The sequence below is a fragment of the Eschrichtius robustus genome, chromosome 3, assembly GCF_028021215.1.
Source record: "Eschrichtius robustus isolate mEscRob2 chromosome 3, mEscRob2.pri, whole genome shotgun sequence".
In the NCBI taxonomy this organism is placed as follows: domain Eukaryota; kingdom Metazoa; phylum Chordata; class Mammalia; order Artiodactyla; family Eschrichtiidae; genus Eschrichtius; species Eschrichtius robustus.
In genome coordinates, this window is record NC_090826.1 from 112,048,385 (window position 1) to 112,076,288 (window position 27,904).

The 27,904-nt window shown below is 40.5% G+C and overlaps 1 protein-coding gene across 1 annotated transcript in view; it reads right to left on the bottom strand.

Annotated features, from left to right (window-relative positions):
* GATAD2B (GATA zinc finger domain containing 2B) overlaps nt 1-27,904 on the bottom strand; it is an 83,200-nt gene that overhangs the window by 3,940 nt on the left and 51,356 nt on the right. Inside the window, exons 2-10 of the mRNA XM_068540850.1 lie at nt 10,121-10,456; nt 6,011-6,140; nt 5,201-5,332; nt 4,761-4,889; nt 4,134-4,304; nt 3,128-3,443; nt 1,907-2,109; nt 866-976; nt 591-708 (exon numbers count right to left, since the gene is read on the bottom strand). Of these exons, the coding sequence (XP_068396951.1) occupies nt 591-708; nt 866-976; nt 1,907-2,109; nt 3,128-3,443; nt 4,134-4,304; nt 4,761-4,889; nt 5,201-5,332; nt 6,011-6,140; nt 10,121-10,455 (1,645 nt within the window). The 5' untranslated portion in view covers nt 10,456. The remainder of the gene's footprint in view (nt 1-590; nt 709-865; nt 977-1,906; nt 2,110-3,127; nt 3,444-4,133; nt 4,305-4,760; nt 4,890-5,200; nt 5,333-6,010; nt 6,141-10,120; nt 10,457-27,904) is intronic.

The following is a 27,904-nucleotide window of genomic DNA, read 5'->3' on the forward strand; positions in this document are numbered from 1 at the left end:
CACTACCCTGGGGCTGCAGTGGTGGAGATGCAGAGGAAACATTAGAAGCTGTCTACATCTTTGCAGACTCAGTTAAGCTTTATTTCAGTAGCAACTACCCACCCTGCTCCCAAGCTTTAGGAGAGGTCTTCCCAAAACTTCAATCCTACCAGGAATAATAAACATAGTCCTGATGGTATAGAAGAGTCAGAGAAAACTGGTGAGAGGAAAATAATCAAGACAAAGAGGGAATTACTGAATCTGCTTTGGTTTTGGGGCTGCTGACTGTAAAGAAGCATCCCTGGGTCATTCAAACTGGATCAGGACAGTTAACCCTGCTATTCTGGCCAAAAGAGATCAATAACCACATGCCCACTAAGAGGGTACACTAGACAGGACTGTGTCATTTTCACCACTAAAACCCTAGTGTACTGTGCCTAGCATGTAATATGGATTTAGCAAACCTTTGCCAAATAACAAGAGTGAAGGGAGCAGGGCCTAAAGAAAGAGCAGAAAACAAAAGAAAGAACAATTCACCTAAAGGGGCTGCTAAAGAATTGCATACTAATTAGTCAATCCCTGAGAAAAGTTCTCAGATCAACCCTTCTTACCTGGCATACCAAGGAGGCCACCTGGCACAGACAGCTGGGGTGCCTGTGCAAAGTTGGAAAGCATGGAACGGGCAGACGTGGGTATACCACGCTGGAGACTGCTTTGGGGCTGTGGAGCCTGCAATGATGAGGAGACAAGCGATCATAACTTTACCATGATGGAAGGTGTAAGGGGGAGGTAAGGATATGGGAGTACAGAAGAGCAGTATGATTTTCTGCAGAAGAAAAGACAAATTGAGATAAATGGCTGACAAAACCTCAAGAGAAATCCTCACCTGTCGAAGCGTATGATGTCTCATTATGGTCTCCTGTTTACTGACACTGGACACAGCTGGAGCCGTAGTGGGGGAGAGTGCTGCCTGCTGCTGTAATCGCTGTTCAATTTCCTGTTGGGAGTCATCAGGTCAAGTTGGGCAGGACAGCACCCAATTTCCTAACCAGAAAACCTAGAGGTCTTCTTATCTCTAATGTTGCCAGCTAGTTGGAGGGATATGGAAAAGGCAAAAGAGTTTGGTGGGGTAGGTGCACTAAGATCTCTGGGCACAAGTAACCTACATACTTCAATGATTAGGAATCCCTCTCTCCAAGAAAGCTGGCTCTCAGAAGTTGGCTGGAGAGATCTGGGTGGTGGCGATGAGCTGACTAATGTAATGAATTAAGGCTGATGAGTTACTAAGTTTTATTTTTTGACTCTTGTCTACCCATTTTCCAGGAGACCCATGATGCTACCCAAAGGGGTCTGATGGGCGGTGGGGTGGAAAAGAATCTGAGCTTCCCAACACATCTTCCCCACTCCAAGATATTCTCATTCTATTAATACTATATGAGAGTTCACACACACTAGCAACCACTAATCTTCATTGGGCTACTTTATAATCTACCCTTTCCTTTGTCATTTCTTTGTCAAATATGGACTGCAGATAATTACTTCTCTCAAAGAGATTTCTAGTACAAATATAAATCCCTCTCACCAAAATCCATTTGTTTAAGGAAATGAAATCAAGAATAGAGGAATTCTTTAGTACTACCAGGGAAAGCCAAGAGTCTCAAGCCTTTTGTCCCTTTCCCTTAAGCTCAGCCATGTGTCATTATGCTCTTACCCAATCAGAAACAGTCAAATGGAAATGGAAAAGGCAGAATGGTAAGAAGAAAAAAAAGGGAACCCAGACCTCTAGGTTCTAGGAACTTAGATTCAGAAACCTAGATCACCTGGACTGTGGGGATCACAGGGACAACTCCTCTAAACTAGAAAGAACTGTCTTTTGGGAAAACCAAACCTAGGCAGGTGGCTGGTGAGAAGCAGTCAGAATTCTTACCTGTTCCTGCTGTAGGGCTTTAACAAAAGCATTTTTCAGTCGGTTGGTGTGTTCTGCCTTTAGAGCCTTCTTCTGGTTGGAGGTCATACATTGCTCACATAGAATCTTACCATTCTTTTCTTGCTTCCAGTGAGGGGTGAAATCTGTGCGGCACTGGGCACAAACAAAGGGTTCAACCCGCAGAAGTGAGGCACAGCTTTTCCCTAGATGCCAACAAAAAGAATAATCAGTGGTTTCACATTTCCTCTGTATCTCCTCTGTTTCTCTTCATCAGATGATCTTTCTCCAGGAGTTTACTCTGCTGAATTAAGAAAGAGACTCTATAATTTATAAAATACTTTTATTTCATTTGATTGCAACAACATCACTTTAGGGAATTAGACAGTACCATCCCCATTTACAAATGAGGAAACTAAGTCTAAGAAACATAGCTCCAAATGACAAAGCTGGGACAAGAACCCAAGTTTTCTGATTTCCTATTACACCACACTGAGAAGAAAATGTGTGTCAGTTCAGTCAAAGGGCTCCACCTAATTCAACCAGTACTTTTGCTTCTTAGCATCTCTTTACCTCAGACCACACTTATCCCTATCATATACATTCATAATTTTTACCTATCAGTGTCTGAGTTATGCACTTTGTGATCTGTTTATAGCCAATACTGAGCCCTTTAGGCACTTTCCTCAGGTGTTCCCCTAAGTCCTTATGTTTAGAAATTCAGGCTTAATAACTTTTGTCAGAATAGACTGTGTGATGTTATTAATACTTTATAGTTCAGCGTTGGTTTACAGCTTTTACGTGGTCCTAGTTATCTTTATCAGTCTATTTTCTCAACTAAAAGCACTCAAACAGCAGGGACTGAATATAATAATGCAAGCACAATGCCACATAAACACTAACATTAAAAATAAGTGTTCTAGTCTTCAAATTATGCATGCATCACGCTAGGCACATTTAAAAGAGCTAACGATATAACTGCAAAAAATAGACAAGATATACAAAATACACAACAAAAATACTAAGTCTAAGATACACAGACACACAAAAAGCTTTTTGATACGCTGCTCCTAAACAGTCTCCGAATCAGAGACGGGAGGCGGTTTGGCAATAGTAAAGAGAGACTATTTAATATTACACAGTACCATGCAATACTCTGCCCATATCAACCAGGTTTGGCAACTTCTCGTTCAGATAAAAAGACTGACCAACAAACAGCCTTACCTTGGCTGTCGATGACACTCTGTACGACTTCTTCCAAGCCTACCATGTAGATGAACTCACTATTGGCTGCACTAGGCAGGAAATGAAGCAAGGGAGCAGGTGGTTTAGGGGGTGGAATCTCCAGGAGCGTCTTTTCCAGCTGTTTGCGAAGAGCCAATTTGGCTGCAGCCTGTGAGTTGGCAGCATCAGTCATGGCGCTGGGGCTAGGAAGTGGTGAGGACACCCTGTTCACGGTCCCTGGCTGAATATGGGAGGCAAGGTTCATATAGATGGCAGAGGATGTTGTACGCTGACAGGGAACAGAAGAACTTGACTGCTGAAATAGATTGAGTATAGGGGTCAGTGATGGTATGTAGGAGAAAGAACCAATTCTTACTTTCGTGGCAGAGGACACTATCTGATCCTAGTCTGAACTACTTAGCTTCCCCCAAACTCAGAAAAAGACATGAGGCGTCCAACTTCTCCACTGAAAAAGGACTCTGGCACATAAGAAAGGAGAATGATAGTGGCTATGAACTAAAACTGCTGAGAGAGAGACTTCTCTGGTGGCACAGTGGTTAAGACTCCACGCTCCCAATGCAGGGGGCCCCGGTTCGATCCCTGGTCAGGGAACTAGATCCCACATGCATGCTGCAACTAAGGAGCCCGCGTGCTGCAACTAAGACCCAGTGCAACCAAATAAATAAATAAAAATAAAACTGCTAAGAGAAAAATAAAGATTTGGGATGCTTTGTCATGCATCCTTTATGCTTCTTATTCCTTAGATCCCTCTCTCTCTTTCTTCTAGGCAGATTTTAGCTTACTGCTGCTCTGCTGCATATAACCTTTCTTCTCTACTACTACATAATTCCTCAGCGTTTCCACTTTTGGGACCACTGTCAACCCACCAAAATTACCTTTGTTGTCCTAGAGTTTCTCAGTGTCCCCAAACTTAAAATCTATGGTCCTTTCAACAGGGAAAGCAAATAAAAGATTTCTCTGTTTCCCCATGAGGGCTCCCTCTTACCGGTTGGTAATTGATGGCGGGATTCATACTGGGTGTTGTGGTGCGTACAAGGCCGGGCTTAGGTGGGCCCCGCTGACCCTGTAGCTGGGCTGGGTTTGGCGCAATCACACGTTGAGACATTAACATGTGTGGGAGGGTGGTATTGGTCGCTGAACGGATAACACTGTGACCCTGAATGGGAAGAAGAGGAAAAGATATAGTCATAGAGGTAAAACGCTTCACAAAATGCCAAAGAGAAAACACTGCCTATAATACATAGCTAAGTGGAAACACAGAAACATAGTCAGACTTGGTAATTTTGTCTAAGGATCTTTGGGGATAAATCTACCACCACTATAAAACCTGATTAGTGGTTAGGAATTCCCTGGCTTCTTTGGTATAAACTATTTAACCCTCTATAGAAAAGGGCTAAGCTGGAAACCTCTGGAAAAGAAAGACTACGGTGGGAAGATTAGTTATTCATCCTTCTACTGCAGACTAAATCATGCCATTAAGGACCAACAGGACTATCTATGGTAATAACACCTCTATCAAGGCCAGGTTCTTCTATTATCTTCACAAAAGCACCAAAACAGAGATAGGATAACAGGGCCCCCTGAAACTAAGATCACCCTATGGGTCACATACCTGCAATGTCCTCAAATTCTGTTCAACCCCTTGGGCCCCAGGCCGGGAGGGAAGCTTGGAGAGGCCTTGCTGTCCCACATGGGCAGGAGATGGCTGAACAATAGATGCTGCATTCTGTACAACTGGAGTCTGGGAGAGAGAAGAGAAAATGAGACAGTGGAAAAGGCTAATAATCAGAGGTAGAAATTTGGTACACTTCTAGACTTTCAAAACTCCTTGTCAGTCTGAAGCTCCTGTTGACCAGAGGGGAAAATAAGAAAAACAGAATCACGGTTTTCTTGATTAAGGCCCAAGATTTTTAAAAAATCACTATTCCTAGAGACTAAAAACCATGGAACCAGAGAAGAATGAGCCACCCAGCTGAATCTACCTGGGGTAGCCCATTCTCAAACCAGTTTTTCTTTGCTTTCTGCTAGTCCCTTCTTTCTCAGGCACAGTACCTTCTGGACGACATTCTCTTTCTGTAGCTGACTCTGTCTCAGTTTCTTTAACAGCACCAGTCGGGCTTCTTCCAATCTCAGCTCATCTCTCAGCTGCTTGATGAGCTGCTGCCGTTCCTCAATGCCTTTCCCCTGAGGAAACATGGAGACTATCAGCTATGGCAGCAGTTACTCAGAGTCCTTTCCTGCAAGATGATCTCTTCTTTGAGGTCCCAAACCTCCACCTTCCACAAGAAGCACAAGGGGCAATGGAATTGTTATCTTTGTGTCCCTAGCACACAGTCTGGCACAGTGCCTGGTATTCAGTAGGTACTCAAAAACTGCTTACAGAATGAAAGAAGAGACCACATATAAATGCTAATTAACCAGATTCCTGGCAAAATAGAAGAACAGCCAAAGGGAGATATTGCTTTCCTTTAAAATAATGTTTCTCAATCTTTTAAAGCCATGTTTCCTCTAGAAATACATGAAAACTTAGGAATTCCTCCATATTCTGAGACCCAGGATAGAGTATAGAATGTATCCTTCTAGCTAAGAGTTTACTTTACATGACTTGAATTATGAAGTTTTCATTTTCCAAAGATAAATTATATTGAATATGCGTTTTCAAACTCTCTTCTCCACTTGATTCTAATAGTTCCCTCTAAAAGGGCACACCTTTGAGGTTGAGAATCACATATGAAGAGTTTCATCAATGGGTAGTTTTTAGATCCAAAAAGTAAACACTAAAAAACCAGAAATGGGACTCTCCGGGAATTAAAGAGAATAGTAGAAGCAAAAAATGAAGAAAGGAATCTTTCTTTTCTTTACCTTAAACATCTCTAGGTTGGCTGCTTTGAGTCTTTCTTCCATTCGGGAGCTGGAACGGGGACTGGAAGCCTCATTATCAGACAAAACAATGATGTCTGGGGAGGGAGTTAGCCTTCCTCGGTCTGGCTCACTAGACAAGAGAAGAAAAATTAAGGCACTTCCAACAGTGAAAGTTCATAGAAAAGTTCAGAAAACTTTTCTACACTGACCAAAGAAATTCAAGGGAACTTAAGTCTGTCCTGATTCACCTAGGGAAAGACAGAGACACCCAAATCAAAGGATAAAGTAGACACCAAGATGTAAGTGATGACAAAACCTCAGCAAAAGTATTTTTCCCATCTAAATTCCTTACAGAAGATGCAGACAGAAAGACACTGACTGGCTTTAGGAATGGGAAAAAGAGATGAGTGTTTTTATCACACTGATTTTAATCAAAATTCCAAATGTTTTCCTTATATCTCAGTCTCCTTTTGGGTTGTCTTGTTAGTTACAGAGAAGGTCAAGAAGGAAATGGTTAGCTTCACAGGGGAAGAAAGACAAAGGCAGCAGAGCCTACTTGTCCACCCCAGATACAGATGACACATCGCTAAGGAGGCAACCCATGATACTGATAACATGGTCCTGCCTATCTGACAATTTACAAGAAAGGAGGTTACATGACAACTCCACTGACAGTCTATCCTGTCAAGAGTTAAGGCCAAAAGAAGGTACTGTTGTCAATGGCTTGAGGGAATGGACAGTGCTAAGTATAAATGTCTACAGCCTTCTGGAGGACTGAAACTCCAGGATTAAATATATGGGACTTGCATCTACTTGCGAGTTCTACTTAGCAACTTCCCTCAGAAAGAAACTGTCTAGAAATGACTTTGGAATCTAAATCTTCCACACTGGCTGTGCCTTATGGCCAATCCTATTTATTAGACAACTCTGGTTTTGATCTTCCTGGGGCAAGCCTTAAGAGCATCTTGTCCCTCTAAAATCATGAGAAATGACACTCACTGCATAAGACCTGGATAACAAGAATCCTGCAAATTCTAATTGCCGTAGGCTCCCAAGTCAGCGACCATATCCTCTAACTCTCCTCTGATTTCTTAACTCAGAGTTATCTTCGCTGACCCTACTTCTTTGAGATCTATAGTGTAGTCAGGAGTATGGAGGTCTAAAACAATGTGTTCTTAGATCTTATTTAAACAGGTAACTCAAACCTTTTATAACCACAGATCTTTATAGTCCTGAGAGCCTCTGACCATTTCTCAGGGCCTCTTGTCTCAGGTACTGTTGGGACTTGGATGCCTTTTGAACAAGGCACCCTGGATGGTTGGGATAGGCATTCAATTCCTCAACAGGGTAAAACTGAGTTACTAAACCAACCAAATTTAGCTGAGGAAATAAAGTAGGGAGACAGTGATAATAATGACTATCTTGGGAACTATTAAGTTTGTCTGGATCACTCTATAACCACTGCTCACAGACACAGCAAGCTGAGAATGTAGGCTTACAGAAAAAGAAGTCACTACAGGGAAAAAAGAACCTTCCATTCTCTAACCCCAAGTTCCTGGAGTAATGGTCAGGCCTAAATGAAGAGTTTGAATTTTTACTTATCATTTCTATATTCCTTCATGCCCCCCCTTCCCCATCCCTAACAAGAAGATGGGTGAACAACTTTGAGGTCTGGTAGATTTCTACTTCCTCTACATGATTCCCCAATGCTTACATCGACAGTCAGAACTCTTTCCATCCTGGTCCTGGCTAGATACACACCTCACAGATTATTTCTAACCTAAGGAATTCTTCCTTGCTCAAATGAGTGCCACCTACTGCTTAAGGACTGTCCAGCAACAGGACAAGCAGAGACATTCCTACGTGGAGATTTTGGAATTGAGCGACATTTGTGAGGAAGTTGTTATCTGAGAAAACCCTAAATGATAGTTTATTCCCAGATATAATGAGACTCACATTAGATAGATAGCACAGGTAAGGCAAAGCCCAAGTCAAGTTTCATTCCTCAATTGTTTTTTTTTTAAATTTTGACCTGGAATTCTGGCCTCATTTATTAAGCTTTTCCGGGGACAGAAATTATTTTGCTACTTTCCCAAACACATATACGATTTACAATATTTGGTGTTCTTAAGTATGAAACCCTACCAATTAGATAATATTAAAAGCCAGACTTGCTGCTGACATCATTTTGTGACTCAGACTGGCAGATTCCCAGAAACTATAAAACTCCTAATCCTTATCCAGGTAGTAAAAACAAAACCAGAAAGAAAACTGCTACGTCTCGACAGCATTCCAAAACATAAGCAGTGTTGGTTTCATGCATATCTTATTTCACAGACCTCATAACTTGCCCAACTGATGGCAAAAAAGATATTTAGGCAATTATGGCTATCACATCAGCAGCCCTTCCTTCTTTCTGCTTTTAAATTCCAATTCCCTCCTCCTTTTTTATCCACATCAAATAAACCATTGTTCTCCATGCTGAGCAATCTATCAGTCTTGTTCATTCTTACAATAAGCTTGAGGCTAAGTGGAAATAGCTGTCAGTATATCTGGTCTGGTGAAAGGGAAGAAGGACGACAGGGCAGATAGGGCCTATTTTTTCACGCAGAATGGGGATCTAGATGGTTTACATCAAGCCTCTTTTCCTGGAGACCATTAAAAACAGTTCCCAGTTTCCAAAGAATCAAGTTTCAAAAGTTCATTCCTCTAATAAAATTAAACACACTGGTAGAGTTTTCAGGGTACTCTTTTCAATACAGAATTTATCTGTGATATACTGTAATTCCAACAGAACTGAGATCTTATCAAAATGTGTAACAATGTTTCTATGAAAAACACATTTTCAGTTCCAGTGTGCATGTAAGGAATCCACCTAACATTTCTCCTCTTCATTGTCCCCAGTGAAGTAGTATTAGTCATCTGCCCCAGAAGGTTAAGGGTGATTATGGGGCAAGTGGGTTACTCAGGTGCATTATCTCATTCACCCACTTTCTTTTTTTCTAAAAGGATCTAAGGATTAATCTACTTTCATAATACTCTGCCGATACTATGTACAGCTCCCAAGAATTTTTCTCTTCTTCCACAACCACTAGAGAACTTACCTGAAGTTTCCTAAGGGTTTTAATGCTATTACCAAGACAATGTTCCCCTATTAGGTGTGGTTTAAAAAAATAATTCTGGGACAATACTAATAAGTAAACATTAAAAGGTAGAGAAAGAAACCCAAGTAAGATTGTAAACCATTCCTTCCTTTTTTCTTCTTTCTGCATCAGTCCAGCTTCTTAAGGATCCTGCTTTAGATCAGTCCTAGGACAAAGTCAGCAAGGTCAACTGGAGGGCAACTGAACAGTGAACAGTAATTCTCATGTCTATCAGGTGTTTCTGAACCATGAATAAACTGAATGTTCTTAAAATTAGGGCTGTCTATACTATGATTCACTGTTCAGGTAGACTCTAACCTCAACCAGTTCTTGGTACCTCTTTATATTGTGTTCTCCACAGTTCCAAGTACTCAACCTTGACCAAGACCTGTGAAAACATGTGCTTGTGTGCTGTGCGTATGTATGAGAAAGACAGAAACAGCACAAGCATGAGTGTACTCATATAAGTGAACGTGTATGCACATATGGGGCTTGGGGAATGTGGCACAAATGAAGTAAGAATGTAGAGGATTAGCACATTAAGTTCCTTGTTGACACAAGAAAAGACAGGCCCATGCTCTTTGATGTAATAAAAGCTGGGTCTCCATAATAAACACATCCCTAAAACTCTTGGGATGATCTGAAGAAAAGGCTGTTCTTCCCTCCTAAAATGGCCATAAGATTAGAGTGAAAGTGTATATTAACTCGCTTCTAATTGGGGTATCAACTCTTAGTGCCTCCTTTATCCAGAAATGGCCACTTTATCTTAAGGGTAATAATTTTTGGAGGCACCTAGTTTCATCTAGAAACAAGAGGAATTCACGGTCAAGCCAGATAGCACAGATACGTCTTCATTCAAGAAGCTTTAAGATGAAAAACACCCTCCTCTCATTGGAAGTCATTCCTTTTTCATAGGCGTAGTTTATGAGAAGACCCTATCTATGGAGGCAGCTGAACTAAGCCATACCTCCGTCTAGCACTCATATCCACAGGCTCATCATTGATGTTTTCTTTGCCTGGCCTTCCAGCAGTCCTGTTGTCTCCATGAGGCCTGAGATTCCCATTGAGCTTCTCTTCATAGCCCTTGACACCACTGCCATCCTGTTTGGTGGGTAACTCATGTGGCACTTCAAGATTTGCCAAATCCTTCCGTTTGAGCAGTGCCAACATTTTCAGACGTTCCATGGCCTCGTGCCCCTCCATTTTGAGTCGCTTAGCCAAAACATCATCTCGCTCATCAGCTGGGTCCAAGCTCCGCTTCAACAGATTCAGGCGAAGAGCATCCTCTGTCATTCTATCCATCCTATGGAAAGAAATATACAAGTGCTTTATCAGAATAAAGTCCCTTAAATAGTCCATAAGGAAAGAAGAATCATAGGTATATACACGGAAGGTCAAAGTTAACTGAGCTAACATTCTACCCTATAACTTCCTAGATGATCTATATTAAAGGAGATTTCATCTCTCAACCTCAGCAGTGAAAGTAAACTTCAAACGCTTTCCAGTCACTGAGGTTCTTACTGTATAGATGCCTGAAACCAAACACCATTCTCACCTGGATAGTCCATTAAGAGCCTACATCTCTCAAAAAAGTAAACATTCTTTTGTGACTGGCTTTCTGTGCATGCATGCTCAGAAGTCAGATGCTTTGGTTTTAATTCTCATACCAAATTCTTCTCCTGGAGAAGACTCTTTTATGAATGGGAAGTTCCTCAGGTCACCCATGCATATCTTTAATTGGTCTATGTTACTGATGGAGACCAAGGGCATCTAACAGGAAGCCTCAGTTGTCTGGATACAGCAAGGGTCAGAGGGGCCCATTGTTATTTGCCCTCAATTCTATATAAATTCAGTATCTTGGCGTTGTTTAATGAAGAACTCAGGCTGATAAAAGGTAATATTTTCTTTACTCATACAGCAAAGTTATTACAGACAAGCTAATTATCATTTGTCCTTCTCATTTTGATTTTTTACACTAACAAAATCTAGACACATAATTTCTCCAGCACTTTTAAATCCAGGGTTATCTTCCTGGTAAGGAAAAAGCAATGTGACACTGGAAAGAAAAATTTTTGAGTCATCAAAACATAGGTTCAAACTGCTACTTTTACAAGGTCAAATATTTAATAAGTTACTTTACCGCCCCAAGTCTCAACTTCATCTGTAAAAGTGGGCACTTGGAAGAGGGCTCAACAAAATTTAATTCCTATACCCTCAGGATATGACTACCACACCTAAGATACAAGATCAGGCTTGATAATTCACAGATTCAAGTAGTTGGACAGAGAAGATTACCGATGTTAACTGGTGCTCTTGCAAAGAAAAATATGTATGCACTTGAGACATCTTCCTTCCTGTAGTGCAGAGTAAAATAAGAGCTATCTGATTTTCTTCTAGTTATAATGAGGAAAAACAGTAACCAACAAAAGAATTTCCAGCAAGAGGAAACAGACCTTTTGGAGACCAGAGAAAAGTCAGAACTCAGATCTCTGAATTTTCAGGTAATGTTTCTTAATTCTCTTTCTCTTTTTTAAAGAACAGCTTTGTTGAGATATAATTCACATATCATACAGTTCACCTATTTAAAGTGTATGATTAAGTGGTTTTCAGTGTATCCACAGAGTTGTGCAACCATCACCACAATCAGTATTAGAACATTTTCATTATCTCCTCCTTAAAAAAACCCATACCCATTAGCAGTCACTCTCTTCCCCTATCCCCCACTAATTTACTTTCTGTCCCTAAATTTGCCTATTTTGGACTTTTTTTTTTTTAAGAGCTCTTTATTGGAGTATAATTGCTTCACAATACTGTGTTAGTTTCTGTTGTACAACAAAGCAAATCAGCCATATGCATACACATGTTCCCATATCCCCTCCCTCTTGAGCCTCCCTCCCATCCTCCCTATCCCACCCCTCTCTAGGTCACTGCAAAGCACCGAGCTGACCTCCCTGTGCTATGCTGTTGCCTCCCACCAGCCAACTATTTTACATTCAGTAGTATACATACGTCGATGATACTCTCACTTCACCCCAGCTTCGCCCTCCCACCCCATGTCATCAAGTCCACTCTCTATGTCTACCTCTTTATTCCTGCCCTGCAACTAGGTTCATCAGTAACTTTTTTTTTTTTTAAGATTCCATATATATGTGCTAGCATACAGTATTTGTTTTTCTGACTTACTTCACTCTGTATGACAGACTCTAGGTCCATCTACCTCACTACAAATAACTCAATTTGGTTTCTTTTTATGGCTGAGAAATATTCCATTGTATATATGCCACATCTTCTTTATCCATTCATCTGTCGATGGACACTTAGGGTGCTTCCATGTCCTGGCTATTGTAAATAGAGCTGCGATGAACATTGTGGTACGTGACTCTTTTTGAATTACCGTTTTCTCAGGGTATATGCCCAGGAGTGGGATTACTGGGTCGTATGGTAGTTCTATTTTTAGTTTTTTAAGGAACCTCCATACTGTTTTCCATAGTGGTTGTATCAATTTACATTCCCACCAACAGTGTAGGAAGGTTCCCTTTTCACCACACCCTTTCCAGCATTTATTGTTTCTAGCTTTTTTGATAATGGCCATTCTGACCAGCGTGAGGTGATACCTCACTGTAGTTTTGACCTGCATTTCTCTAATAATTAGTGATGTTGAGTATCTCTTCATATGCCTATTGGCCATCTGTGTATGTCTTCCTTGGTGAAATATCTATTTAGGTCTTCCGCCCATTTTTTGGACTTTTTATATAAATGAAATCATACATTATGTGGTCTTTTGTGACTGACTTCTTTCACTTAGTATTATGGGTTTTTTTTTTTAACATCTTTATTGGAATATAATCGCTTTACAATGGTGTGTTAGTTTCTGCTTTATAACAAAGTGAATCAGCTATACATATACATATATCCCCATATCTCCTCCCTCTTGCATCTCCCTCCCACCCTCCCTATCCCACTAGCATTATGTTTTTAAGGTTCATTCATGTTGTAGCATATATCATTCATTACTTCATATTTTTTATGGCCCAATGATATTCCATTGTAGGAATATATAATATTTTGTTTATTCATTTATCAATTTATAGACATTTGGTTTGTTTCCCACTTTTTTTGGCCGCACCATGTGGCAGGTGGGATCCTAGTTCCCCAACCAGGGATCAAACCCATGCCCCCTGCAGTGGAAGCGCAGTTTTTTGTTTTTGTTTTTGTTTTTATGGCTGTGTTGGGTCTTCGTTTCTGTGCGAGGGCTTTCTCTAGTTGCGGCAAGTGCGGGCCACCCTTCATCGCGGTGCACGGGCCTCTCACTATCGTGGCCTCTCTTGTTGCGGAGCACAGGCTCCAGACGCGCAGGCTCAGTAGTTGTGACTCACGGGCCCAGTTGCTCCACGGCATGTGGGATCTTCCCAGACCAGGGCTCGAACCCGTGTCCCCTGCATTGACAGGCAGATTCTCAACCACTGCGCCACCAGGGAAGCCCGGAAGCACAGTTTTAACCACTGGGCCCGCCAGGGTTATGAGGGTTCCAATTTCTCCATATCCTCTTAATTCTCTTTTAACAGCTATAGATATGAAACATATTATAGCATATATAAACATTCTTTAGCTGCAGGTTCCCCAAAGATTTCTTATTTTGACATGTGTTACTTCTGAAGTGGTTTACCTTTAAAAAATACCCCCAGATGGAGTGACTGGAAAGTTGAATGCTACAGAACATCAAAAGTTAAGCCCTGGGCTTCCCTGGTGGCGCAGTGGTTGAGAGTCTGCCTGCCAATGCAGGGGACATGGGTTCGAGCCCTGGTCTGGGAAGATCCCACATGCCGCGGAGCAACTGGGCCCGTGAGCCACAACTACTGAGCCTGCGTGTCTGGAGCCTGTGCTCCGCAACAAGAGAGGCCAGGATAGTGAGACGCCCGCGCACTGCGATGAAGAGTGGCCCCCACTTGCCGCAACTAGAGAAAGCCCTCGCACAGAAACGAGGACACAACACAGCCAAAAATAAATAAATTAATTAATTAAAAAAAAAAAAAACAAAAAACCTTCCCCGAGCAAAAGGTGCAGTCTAGGGCAGGATCCTCTACGCCTATGTTTAAAAAAAAAAAAAAAAAAAAAAAAAATTTAAGCCCTAACTCTACAATAACAATGTCTTGGGTAACTTGATCAACACCTCATATTGAGAGTATGATTGAGAATACCACGAGGAGTTGCAGATGGTAAAAAGTCTGTCACTTGGGCTTCCCTGGTGGCGCAGGGGTTGGGAGTCTGCCTGCTAGTGCAGGGGACACGGGTTCGAGCCCTGGTCTGGGAGGATCCCACGTGTCGCGGAGCGGCTGGGCCCGTGGGCCACGGCTGCTTAGCCTGCACGTCTGGAGCCTGTGCTCCGCAACAAGAGAGGCCGCGATGAAGAGTGGCCCCAGCTTGCCACAACTAGAGAGAGCCCTCGCACAGAAACGAAGACCCAACACAGCCTAAATAAATAAATAAATAGAAACCCTTCTTTAAAAAGAAAAAAAAAAAGTCTATCACTCAACTAATTATAGACCTAGATGAAAAAAGTACTTCAGAAAAGTACACAGCAAAATATATGAGTGTATATTAACACAGTACAGTGTTCTAAGTTTTGAGATAAATTATATTTATGAGCACTGAAAGTATATGACAAAATGGCAAAATTCAACAACCTGGAGCTGAATGGAATTTGGGATGCCATTATTAGCTTGGCTTCTTCAACTGATAGTTCTACGAATAGCTGAAATCAGTTCAAAAAATTTCCTCTTTATTATAATGACATAAATGGGTACACTGGAAGTTGGGAAAAACCAGAACCAGATATTTGAATGTCTGAGGTAAGTAATCTTTCTCAACAGATGGCTTGAGAACTCTGACCAAAATTTCGTTGCCCACTCTTGACTTTACTGGCCCAACTTTATGTACTTACAGCCATGCCTGCTTCAAAATCCAATGAAATATGGATGAATCTTGAAAACAATCATACTAAGTAAAGTCAGCCAGACACTGACTTTACTTAGTCAGAAGGGCAAGTATTTTATGGTTCCACTTATATGAGGTACCTAAAATAGGCATATTCATAGAGAAAAAGCAGAATAGAGGCTATCAGTGGCTGGGGGTGGAGAGAAGGTAGTAAGGAGTTATTATTTAATGGGAACAATGTCTCTGGGATGAAGAAAAAGTTCTTAAATGGATAGTAGTGATGGCTGCACAACACTGCGAAAGTACTCATAGCTGAACTGTACACTTTAAAATGTTTAAAATAGTAAATTTTATTTTATGTATATTTTGCCACAATAAAAAGAATCCAATGTAATAGAGACTGATTAAAAATGGGCAAAAGTGATCTTTTGGGGGTGATCTAAAACTTGATTGTAGTGACAGCCGCACAACTCTATCTATCCATCTACTTATTGTCTGCGCCACGAGTCATGTGGGATCTTAGTTCCCTGACCAGGGACTGAACCCATACCCCCTGCACTGGTAGCGAGGAGTCTTAACCACTGGACCACCAGGGAAGTCCCTGCACATTTACTTTAAAAAAAAAAAAAAATCACTGAATCATACACTTAAATTATACTCCAATAAAGTTGCAAAAATAATATTCAATGTAAGTTTGTCACACACAAATTCCTCTCCAAAAAGTAAAACAAAAATTCTGTAAAATGAATGTTGTATGTTGCCTTTTAATGCCTAATCCAACTTTTTTGTTTCTTCTGGGCTGCAAATAATAACTAATATTTCTTAAGTATCTACTTAAAAGTCAAACATGCTACTAGCTACTTTATTATGTATTCTTATTTAAATTACCTCAACAAGTTACTAAGTGATACTATTTCTACTTTAGAGGTGGGAAAAAGTGTCAAATCAAGTATCCCAAGACTGCAAAGCTTTGGATAGTGAATCTGGAATTCCAACGCAGGTCTAGCTCACTTCAAAAATCTATTATACATTTTACAGCTATTTCAAAAAAAAAAAAAATCGATTACACAGTACATCTCGCTACTCAGAGAGAGAATCTTAAGAAGCAGTGTTGTGTATTCATGTATTTGCACATGCATCTAACACATCCATTCCCCCCCAGATATTACATATGTACTATGTGCCAAGTTCAGGGTTAGGTACTAGGAGTAAAGGTGAAAAAAGACCAGGTCACTGTCTTTAACAATTTCATTCTGATAGGAGACAGACGTGCATATAACTAAAGTACTTAGATGTTACAAGAACGCATTTCCTCTGCCTTCCCTATATCCTGCTTTTCTTCCTCATAATGAAGAGAATTCAATTCATCCAGAGGCAAAAGCTAGAAGCCTGGAAATCATCTTTGACTTTTCCAGACTCTTAAATCTAAGTCACCAAGTCCTATCAATTTTATTATCCTCCTCTGAATGAGAAAATATGTTAACACTGGTGTGCTGCTATTGGCAGCCATCTTGTGACCATGAGGGAAGGCAGCTTGCAGATAAAGCAGACACTGTGCACAGTAGAATACTGAGAGGAGAGCTAATTACATAGCTGTGCCACCAGATCAAACTACTTTGAAGCTAGTCCTGTTACACAGACCAATAAATTCCTTTAATGTTTAAGCCAGTATGAACTGGGTTTTCTGTTACCTAAACTGAAAATATCCTAAAGAATAGATAACTCTGTCAGAAGTGCTGAAATGAAATCAAAGTGGAGATATCCAATAAACAGGTGGATACATGGCACACAAACAAGAGAGCCAGAGTTCAGGCCACAGCTGGAGATAAATATTTGAACAGGTAAAGGAGGTAATTGAAGTAATGTACAGGGATGAGTGAAACTGTCCAGAAAAAGAAATGAATATATACTCAGAAGGAAAAGAGCCAAGGATAGAACCTTGGGCAATACCTACATTTAAGGATTGGCTGGTCAGAGGAAACTAAGAGAGCTAGGGGGAAACTAGGAAAGCATGACGTGTCAACAAATTAAAGGAGAGTAGTTAATTGTGTCCAACAATTACAGCAGAAAAATGTCCAGCTTTAAATTTACTGTTGACTGTTGTAAAAAACAAGAATGGCCAGATGGTGACAAAGCTTTAGATTCATGCTTGTCAAGTTTTTGACTCATTGTTAGCCCCAAATCAAAATACAGGTCTGCAGCGAAAACTTTTAGAAGATCCTGAGAGGGAAGAGGAGGGATAGAGGTGAGCAAAATGAATTAATATCTACTGAGCTGCCTTTTATTTACTAGGCAACGTACAAGGCCCTTTATATTTATTCCCTCATTTAATCACATTAGAGAAATATTAATTTATTTTTAGTGAATTAAACTTTACAGATACACTTGAAGCACTCTGTGTCACTTTCCCACCAAACCATTCTCTACCCTCCCTTCTTCCCTTCCCAGAGAAAGGCATTATGATGGATTTGTTATCATTCTATTACATATATATGTAACCATAAATAGTACATAGTATAGTATTTATTTATTCATTTGTTTGTTTAGGCCGCACCGCACCTAAACAATTCCCTACTTCGTGTATTTTTAAAAGTAGCTCTTGGGACTTCCCTGGCCGTCCAGTGGCTAGGACTCCGTGCTCCCAGTGCAGGGGACCCGGGTTGATCCCTGGTCAGGGAACTAGATCCCACATGCTGCAGCTGGGATTCCACATGCCGCAGCTAAAAGATTCCCGCATGCTGAACTAAGACCTGGCACAGCCAAATAAATAAAAAAAAAATAAATAAAAAAAAAAAAAAGTAGCTCTTGTATGTATCCTTTTTCATTTTGCTTTTCAATGTTTAATTTTTTAATATTTAAAATTTATCCAAGTAAATACATGAAGCACTAGTTCATTTGTTTTAACTGCCGTGTAGAACTCCACAGCAAAAATATTTGATTTAGTAATCATTCTCCAATTCAACATTTAGGCACCAATATGTCGATGTTTAAACCAATGCTGTGATTTCCACTTCTGGCCAAGATTCTGTTAACACAGGACAGATTTGCCCTCTCACCTGAAATAACAAAAAAACTCCAGACAAAATACATGAAACAAGGTTTTCAAGACACTGGACATCAGGCAACAAAGGATAGTGATCCCAGAGGGACAGGAAACAAATGAGGTGAGCTCTACAACTGCACTCGTTTATTGCCATAGGAGAGTTTCTTTCTTTTTTAAAAAAAAAACCCTTTTATTTATTTATTTTTTGGCCTCATGGCATGTGGGATCATAGTTCCCTGACCAGGAATGGAACCCGCACCCCCCACAGTGGAAGCGCAGAGCCTTAACCACTGGACTGCCAGGGAACTCTGCCATAGGAGAGTTCCTAGGACATGATGTGGGGAGGGGGAAATGAGGCAGCGCCAGGCAGACTCCTGAGTTCAAGAGAGGGAGATGAGGGTGTAAGCGTACAGTGAGACAAAGGCAGCTAGATTTCAAAAAGGACAGAGTACCACAGAAGTAAGAACTGCAGAAAGATGGCTATCATAAAAAAAGACAGGTTAAGTATTCAGCATGTAGAGAAACTGGAATCTTCACACACTGCTGGTAGGAATGTAAAATGGCACAATCACTTTGGAAAAGAGCTTGGCAGTTCCTCACAAAGTTAAACATAGAGCTACCATATAACCTAGCAATTCCATTGTTAGGTATATACCCAAGAGCACCAAAAACATTATCTCTACACAAAAACCTGTACACGAGTGCTCACAGCGGCATTATTCACAATAGCCAAAAAGTGGAAACAATCCAAATGTCCATTAACTGATGAACAGATAAACAAAATGTGGTATATCCATACAATGGATATAAAGTCGTTGTATGTACATATACAATGTATAATAGCCATAAAAAGGAATGAAGTGCTGATGCACGTTACAACATAGATGAACCCTGAAAACATTATGCTAAGTAAAGGAAGCCAGACACAAAAGGCCTTATATTGTATGATTCCATTTATATGAAAAGTCCAGAATAGGCAAATCTATGGAAACAGAAAAGCAGTTAGTGGTTGCCTAGGGCTGAGGAGAGGGGCAAAACAGGGAATGACTGCTAAAGGGTAGGCAGGTTCTTTTTGGAGTGATGAACACGTGCTAATCTTAGATTGTGGTAACAGTTGCACAACTCTGTGACTATACTAAAACCACTGAACTGTATATAAATGGGTGAATTTTATGGTATGTGAAATATATCTCAATAAAGATGTTAAAAAGTACAATGGATGATACTAAGCAGATTAGATATTACAGGAAAAAAAGACTACTGAACCAGAAGACATAGCAATAAATATTATCTAAAATCAAACAAAGATGGACTTCCCTGGCAGTCCAGAGGTTAAGACTTTGGTTCCAATGCAGGGGGTGCAGGTTCAATCCCTGGTCAGGGAGCTAAGATCTCACGGCCAAAAAACCAAAACATAAAAACAGAAGCAGTGACCACCGAGAGGGGTGGAATAGGGAGGGTGGGAGGGAGACGCAAGAGGGAGAAGATATGGGGATATATGTATAGCTGATTCACTTTGTTATAAAGCAGAAACTAACACACGATTGTAAGGCAATTATACTCCAATAAAGATGTTAAAAAAAAAAGAAGCAATATTGTAATAAACTCAACAAAGACTAAAAATGGTCCACATCAAAAAAATCTTTAAAAATGAAATAAAATCAAAGATAGAAAAAAAAGAAAAAATAAGAAGAGTCTCAGGGGACGAGGGGACAACTTTAAGTAGCCTAGTATACAGATAATTGGAGTCCCTCAAAGAGAGGAGAGAGATAAAGTGCACAAAAAAAAAATATATGAAGAAATAATGGCCAAAATGAGGACTTCCCTGGTGGCACAGTTGTTAAGAATCCGCCTGCCAATGCAGGGAACATCGGTTCCATCCCTGGTCCAGGAAGATTCCACATGCCGCAGAGCAACTAAGTTCGTGCACCACAACTACACATGCCACAGAGCAACTAAGTCCGTGCACCACAGCTACTGAAGCCCGCATGCCAAGAGCCTGTGCTCCGCAACAAGAAAAGCCACTGCAATTAGAGGCCCGCCTACCGCAACAAAGAGTAGCTCCTGCTCGCCACAACTAGAGAAAGCCCGCGCGCAGCGACTAAGACCCAACACAGCCAAAAGAAGAATAAAGAAAAGAAAAAACAGTCAAAATGAATAAATGATGAAAACTATAAACCTACAAATACAAGAACCTCAAAAAACCCGAAGCACAAGAAACATGATAAAAACTACACCAAGGGACATCATAATCAAATTGCTCAAAACTACTATAAAGGGACTTCCTTAGCGGTCCAGTGGTTAAGACTTTGCCTTCCAATGCAGGGGGTGCAGGTTCGATCCCTGGTCCGGGAGCTAAGATCCCACATGCTTCATGGCCAAAAAACCAAAACATAAAACAGAAGCAAAGAAGTTGTGGTACATATATACAATGGAATATTACTCAGCCATAAAAAGGAACGAAATTGAGTCATTTGTTGAGACGTGGATGGATCTAGAGACTGTCATACAGAGTGAAGTAAGTCAGAAAGAGAAGAACAAATATGGTATATTAACGCATGTATGTGGAACCTAGAAAAATGGTACAGATGAACCGGTTTGCAGGGCAGAAGTTGAGACACAGATGTAGAGGACAAACATATGGACGCCAAGGGGGGAAAACTGCGGTGGGGTGGGGATGGTGGTGTGCTGAATTGGGCGATTGGGATTGATATGTATACACTGATGTGTATAAAATTGATGACTAGGGCTTCCCTGGTGGCGCAGCAGTTGAGAATCTGCCTGCCAATGCAGGGGACACGGGTTCAAGCCCTGGTCTGGAAGGATCCCACATGCCGTGGAGCAACTGGGCCCGTGAGCAACAATTACTGAGCCTGCACGTCTGGAGCCTGTGCTCCGCAACGGGAGCGGCCGCGATAGTGAGAGGCCCACGCACCGCGATGAAGAGTGGCCCCCGCTTGCCGCAACTGGAGAGAGCCCTTGCACAGGGGCGAAGACCCAACACAGCCATAAATAAATAAATAAAAATTAAAAAAAAAAAAAGAATATAAAATTTATTAAAAAAAAAAAAATTGATGACTAATAAGAACCTGCAGTATAAACAAACAAAAACAATAAAAAAAACAGAAGCAATATTGTAACAAATTCAATAAAGACTTTTAAAAAAACGGTCCACATCAAAAAAAAAAACAAAACTAAAAAAAACCATGATCACATGTAAAGATAAGGATAACATCAGATTTCTTGCTGGAAACAATGCAAAAGAGAAGACAGCAACATCTTTAAAATACTGAAAGAAAAAAATCTGACAATCTAAAATACCATACCTGTCAAAAAAAAATCTTTTAAAAACAAAGATGAAATAAAGACTTTTTCAGTCATTTTAAATTTCCTTTATCAATCTTCTCCTTTACAATTTATATTTATTTATATCTTAAAAAGTTCCCCTAATTATGGCCTCAAAGCTTATTTTGTCTGAAAACTATATACATAGTTCTACTATAGGTAAAACAGATAAGGAACAAGGATCTACTGTATAGCACAGGAACTATATTCAGTATCTTATAATAAACTGTAATGCAAAATAATCTGAAAGTATATATGTAACTGAATCACTTTGCTGTACACCTGAAACACAATACTGTAAATCAACTATACTTCAATTTTTAGAAAAAGGGTTATTAACTACAGTCACCATGCTGTACGTTACACCTCCATGATTTATTTTATAACTGGAAGTTTGTACCTTTTGACCACCGTCACCCATTTTTGCTCCATTCCCCCCACCCACTCTGGCAACCACCAATCTGCCCTCTGTATCCATGAGTTGGGTTTTTTTGTTTTGTTTTGTTTTGTTTAGATTCAACATATGAATAAGATCATACAGTATTTGTCCTTCTCTGTTTCACTTATTTCACTTAGCATAATGTCCTCAAGGTCCATCCATGTTGTCACAAATAGAAAGATTTCCTTCTTTTTTATGACTAATCCATTTTGTGTGTGTGTGTGTGTACACATATATATCACATTTTCTTTACCTATTCATCCACTGATGGACACTCAGGTTGCTTCCATGTCTTGGCTATTGTAAATAATGCCACAAAAAACATGAAGGTACATTATCTTTTCAAGTTAGTATTTTTGTTTCCTTTAGATAAATATCCACAAATGGAGCTGTTGGATCATATGGTAGTTCTAGTTTTAATTTTTTTGAGGAACCTCCATACTGTTTTTCAAAATGGCTGCACCAATTTACATTACCACCAACAGTGCACAAGGATTCCCATTTCCCCATCCTTGCCAACACTAACTTCTTGTCTTTTTGATAACAGCCATTCTAACAAGTGTGAGGAGATAACTCACTGTTATTTTTTGTTTTTTTTTTTTGTTTTTAATTTATTTTTGGCTGTGTTGGGTCTTCGTTGCTGCGCATGGGCTTTCTCTGGTTGCGGCAAGCGGGGGCTACTCTCCGTTGCGGTGCACGGGCTTCTCATTGCGGTGGCTTTTCTTGTTGCAGAGCACGGGCTCTAGGCTCGCGGGCTTCAGTAGTTGTGGCATGAGGGCTCAGTAGTTGTGGCTTGCGGGCTCTAGAGTGCAGGCTCAGTAGTTGTGGTACACGGGCTTAGTTGCTCCAAGGCATGTGGGATCTTCCCGGACCAGGGCTCGAACTAGTGTCCCCTGCATTGGCATGCGGATTCTTAACCACTGCGTCACCAGTGAAACCCTCACTGTGGTTTTGATTTGCATTTCCCTGATGATTAGTGATGATGAACACCTTTTCATGTACCTGTTGGCCATCTGTATGTCTTTTTTTTTGGCCGCACGTCTCAGTTTCCCAACCAGGGACTGAACCCATGCCACAGCAGTGAAAGCCCAGAATCCTAACCATTAGGCCTCCAGGGAACTCCCCATCGGTATGTCTTCATGACCATTTAGTCTTACTCTCCCCTTCACTAGTTTCTACTGATATTCCTAATTCTAACTGCATGCATGCCCTTGGGCTCAATCATGTACCTTTTCTTTATTTGCACCCACTCCCTACATAATCTCATATATTCCTGTGGCTTTAAAGAGCAACTATATGCTAATTCCCAAATTTATATTCCTGAACCTCACCTCTCCTCTAAAATTCTCTTTATATATTCAGCTGCCTAATTGTTATCTCCATTTGGATGTCTAACAGGCATTTTATGAACTTATGTCCAAAACTGAATTCCTGAACTCCTGGGAGTTCTCCTGAACTCCTGAACTCTCCTGAACTCCTTCCCCTAGTGCTTCCCACCTCAGTAAACGACACCGCCATTCAACCAATTGCTTAAATCAAACTCTTTGGAGTCATTCTTGGTTTCTCTTTCTCACACCCTACATGCCATCTGTAAATTCTGTCAGTACTCTTTTCCAAATATATTTCAAATCTGACATCTTATCACCACTGTCACGTTATTATTCTAGTCCAAGCTATTGTCATCTCCTGCCCAGACTATTGTAATTTTTTTAAACTCTGCTTCTGCTCTTGCCCTTCTCAGTCTATGTTCCACAGAGAAACCACAGTGATCCTTCTAAAACTTAAGTGAGATCATATCACTCCTTTGCTCAAAATGCTTTAATGGCATCTGTAGTGGTTTACAAACATTGTCACCCCAAATTCTTTGAAATTCCTCATATCAAGAGGTGGTGGTGGTGGTGGGGGGCAATCTGTGTCCCCATCCCTTGAATCTGGGTGGGTTTATGACTGCTTCAACCTGTAGAGTATAGCAGAAGTGATGCTGGGTGACTTCTGCCACTGGGTTATAAAAAGCAATGCAGCTTTTGCCTTATCCTCTGGAACACTGAAGTCTGGAGACCTGAACTGCTTTCTAAGAGGTACAACTACCCTGAGGCTGCCATGGTGTGAAGAAGCAAAGCCTCAGGGAGAAGTCACATGTAGACACTTCAGCTGGCAGGCCTACTCTTCAAGTCATCTCAGCCCAGGCACCAGACATGTAAGTGAATGAACCCTCAGATGATTCCAGCCCCCCACTAATACATCTTCCCCACTTCTGCATCTTCCCAGCTACAGCACCATTCACTAGAGCAGAAACAAGCAATCATCACTGTGCCCAATCTGAATGAATTACTGACCCACAGAATCCAAGAGCATAATAAAAACAGCTGTTTTTTTTTTTTTTTTAATAAATTTATTTATTTATTTATTTATTTTTGGCTGTGTTGGGTCTTCGTTTCTGTGCGAGGGCTTTCTCTAGTTGTGGCGAGCGGGGGCCACTCTTCATCGCGGTGCGTGGGCCTCTCATTATCTCGGCCTCTCTTGTTGCGGAGCACAGGCTCCAGACGCGCAGGCTCAGTAGTTGTGGCTCACGGGCCCAGTTGCTCTGCGGCATGTGGGATCTTCCCAAACCAGGGCTCGAACCCGCGTCCTCTGCATTGGCAGGCGGATTCTCAACCACTGCGCCACCAGGGAAGCCCAAAACAGCTGTTTTAAGTTACTAAGTTTTGGGGTAACTAACTTGTTGCACAGCAATAGTAACCAGAACAGCACTGCAAGTCTTCATCATAGCCTATAAGGCCCAACATAATCTGGCCCACTACCATTTGGCTTTATATCTCCCAATACTCTCCCATCACGCCCTTTCCAGTCAGTTTAGTCTCCATGATCTCTCCTGATAGCCACGTGGCTTGTTCCCTTATTTCCTTCATATCTCAGAGAGCCTTTTCCTACCGCATCTATTAGGGAAAACAAACAAACAACAAAAACACAGCACCTTCCATCATTACTCTGTCACCCCCTTATAAAACTTTATTCTTCTTCTTGGTAATTACGACTGCCTGGCCTATTATGTTTATATATGTTGGCCTGTTTCCCACCCACTAAAATATAAGCTCCTTGAGACAGTTTTTTCAGTGCCTGTCCCATAATATGTACTAGATAAATACCTGCTGAATAGAAGACCATAATCTGCACTTTTTAAGATATTCTATTTAGTTCTTTTTTCAAATCTGTCTCCCCCAAAGCACTTTTTCTTATCTTCTCAAATCTTTGTATTTAATAAATACATTTATTTTATGGACTATAGCCAATGGCTCTATTATCTGAAGTTTTCAATTCCTGCTGCTTGTTGTATCTGTGACTCTTGTTCATGGTAAATGAATTGTTTTCTTGTGCTTTTTGTCTTTTTTTTAAGAGCACCTTGTCTTCATTGGGACTTTATCTGTAGGAATCCTGTGTGGTTTGGATTGTGGACCTGTTCTTCCAGAGCAGTTTTTCATGTGCTTCTGCCACTTACTGCAAGGATATAAAGCATTCTGAATAATTTTTTATATTTATTTCTCAGCTTGGGGATCTCAGACAAAAATAATTTAAATCCATATGAGAGTAGCCTCATACTTAAGTTTTCAGGGGAGATTCCCACACACCCCTAGTCAGAGCCTAAGCTGAGACCGAAAAGTTTTCTTGTTTCCTTGAACTAGGGGATGGAATTTTTTATGGTCACCTCCCTTCCCTGAACATGAGCCTTTAAGGATCTTGGCTTTATAAGGGGATTCTCATCTCTACCTCTGTTCCATACAGGCCTAAACTTTGTCTCTTGGACCCCTCATGAGCATTAAGACCAAGTCTTTTAGGGACTTCCCTGATGGTCCAGTGGTTAAGACTCTGCACTTCCACTGCAGGGGACCCCGGTCGGGAACTAATATCCTGCATGCCTCGCGGTGCAGCGAAGAAAAAATAAAAAAAAGACCGAGTCTTTTGGTTACTGAAACTAGAAAAGCCCCCAGAACTGCCACAGCATTAAGTCACATGCACACTGCTCATTTTCAGTTCCGTTTCATTCGTGTGGTTCCTGAGAATTTTCCTTACTTCTTTCAGGCTCAGCTATGTATTTTAAAAAAAAAAAAAGTTTGTTTTACAATATTTTATCCAGCATCACTAGGTGGTGTTTTGCAATGGAACTGCAAACGGTTTTAGTTATATGGTCTGCTATACTCCAAAGTCAAAACGATGGTCTGGAAGTTCAAAATTTATTTTCATAATAACTAGCTCAGTATCCTTTCAGAGCAGATAGGCCACCCAGCTTAAAATAAACAAAACAATAGCAAAGACTACTAACTGCAAAGGGGAAAACACACCTTAACAATAGAGAGATCTTGCTATCACCTTAACCCAGGGATCAAACTTGGCAGTGAAAACAGTGAGACAATCAGATATTATGTGCCTCCTGATGTGATGCAGTATGAAGTACACAGCATCTCCCATGAAGTACTTTTGCCAAAAACATATAAACTTTACACTGAAGTCCAGTTTACAGGACATACAGAGAGTCCGAGAACAAGCTAAATGATGCCATATGGAAACAATCTGACAAATCTACAATGAAGAACATGTTGCAAATAGACTAGTCTGGTCTCTTAAAAAGTTGATATTAAAAGGGGGGCGGCACTGCAGACTGTTCTAAATTAAGAGACACTTAGAGATATACCAAATGCAAGGTATGATACTTGACTGGATCTTGGTTTAAAAAGAAAATCTACAAAAGATATTATGAGGAACAACTGGGGAAATTTCAAATGGACTGGGTATTAGATAATATTAGGGAATTACTATTAATCTTGTTAGGTGTGATAATGGTATTGTGGTTGAATAGGAAATTGTCCTTCTTGTTTGGGGAAGCAAATTACCACAAACTTAGTGGTTTAAACAGTACAAATTTATTAGCCTACAGTCTGGAAGTCGGAAGTCTGAAATGGGTCTCACTGGACCAAATTCAGGGCATCAGCCGGGACTCTTAATTTCTCCTGGAGTCTCTAGAGGAGTATCTATTTTTGTGCCTTTTCCAGCTGGAGACCACCTGCTTTCCTTGGCTCGTGGCCATTTCCCCATCTTCAAAGCCATGAATGTTGGGCCCACTCCTCATGTTGCCATCTTTCTCTCTTTTGCCTTTTTCCTTTTAAGGACCTATGGGATTACAGTGGGCCCACCTGGATAATCCAGAATAATATCCATATTTTAAGGTTAGCTGATTAGCAACCTTAATGCCATCTGCTGTCTTAATTCCCCTTTGCCATGAAACTGAACATATTCATTGGTTCTGGGGATTAGGCTATAGACATCTTGGGGGAACGGGGGCATTATTCTGCCTAACACTTCAATCTTAAGTATTTAGAGGTAATGTCTAAAACATACTTTGAAATGATTCAGCAAAAATATGTATATGTTACTACCTATCAATGAGGCAAAACATTCATTGTTGACTCAAGATAGTTACACAGCTGTTCACTGTACTATTCTTTACATTTTTTCTACATATTTAAACATTTTCAAATTTTTAAAAAATTGAAAAGTTTAAAGACTGCTTTAATTAAAAAAAAAAAAGATAAGCAGAACAGAACAGACTCCTTTTTCAAAAGGAGGCCTTTAACCTGGCTACAGGGAAGAGTAATGTGGATATATTTAATACGGACAGTGTGTGACATTCAATAGAGCAGCACTATTAAGGTGAAGTGCATGTAGACTTCCTGATACTGTGGATATGGTTACCAGCTGGGTTTGTTAGGGATTAAGTAAGTTGCTCTTTACATGCAGATGACAGGGTCCCACCTGAAAAGTGAGATCATTCTGAGTTAGTTATCACGGTCCTACTAACTGCCTTGGAAAAAAGACACATCAGATGAGAAATCTGGACTCCTTATGTCTTGCTTTTATATTTAAAAAGGAATAAACAGTAGCTTTATAATTTTTTAATAAATATAACTTTAAAAAAATATATATATATACATAGCTCT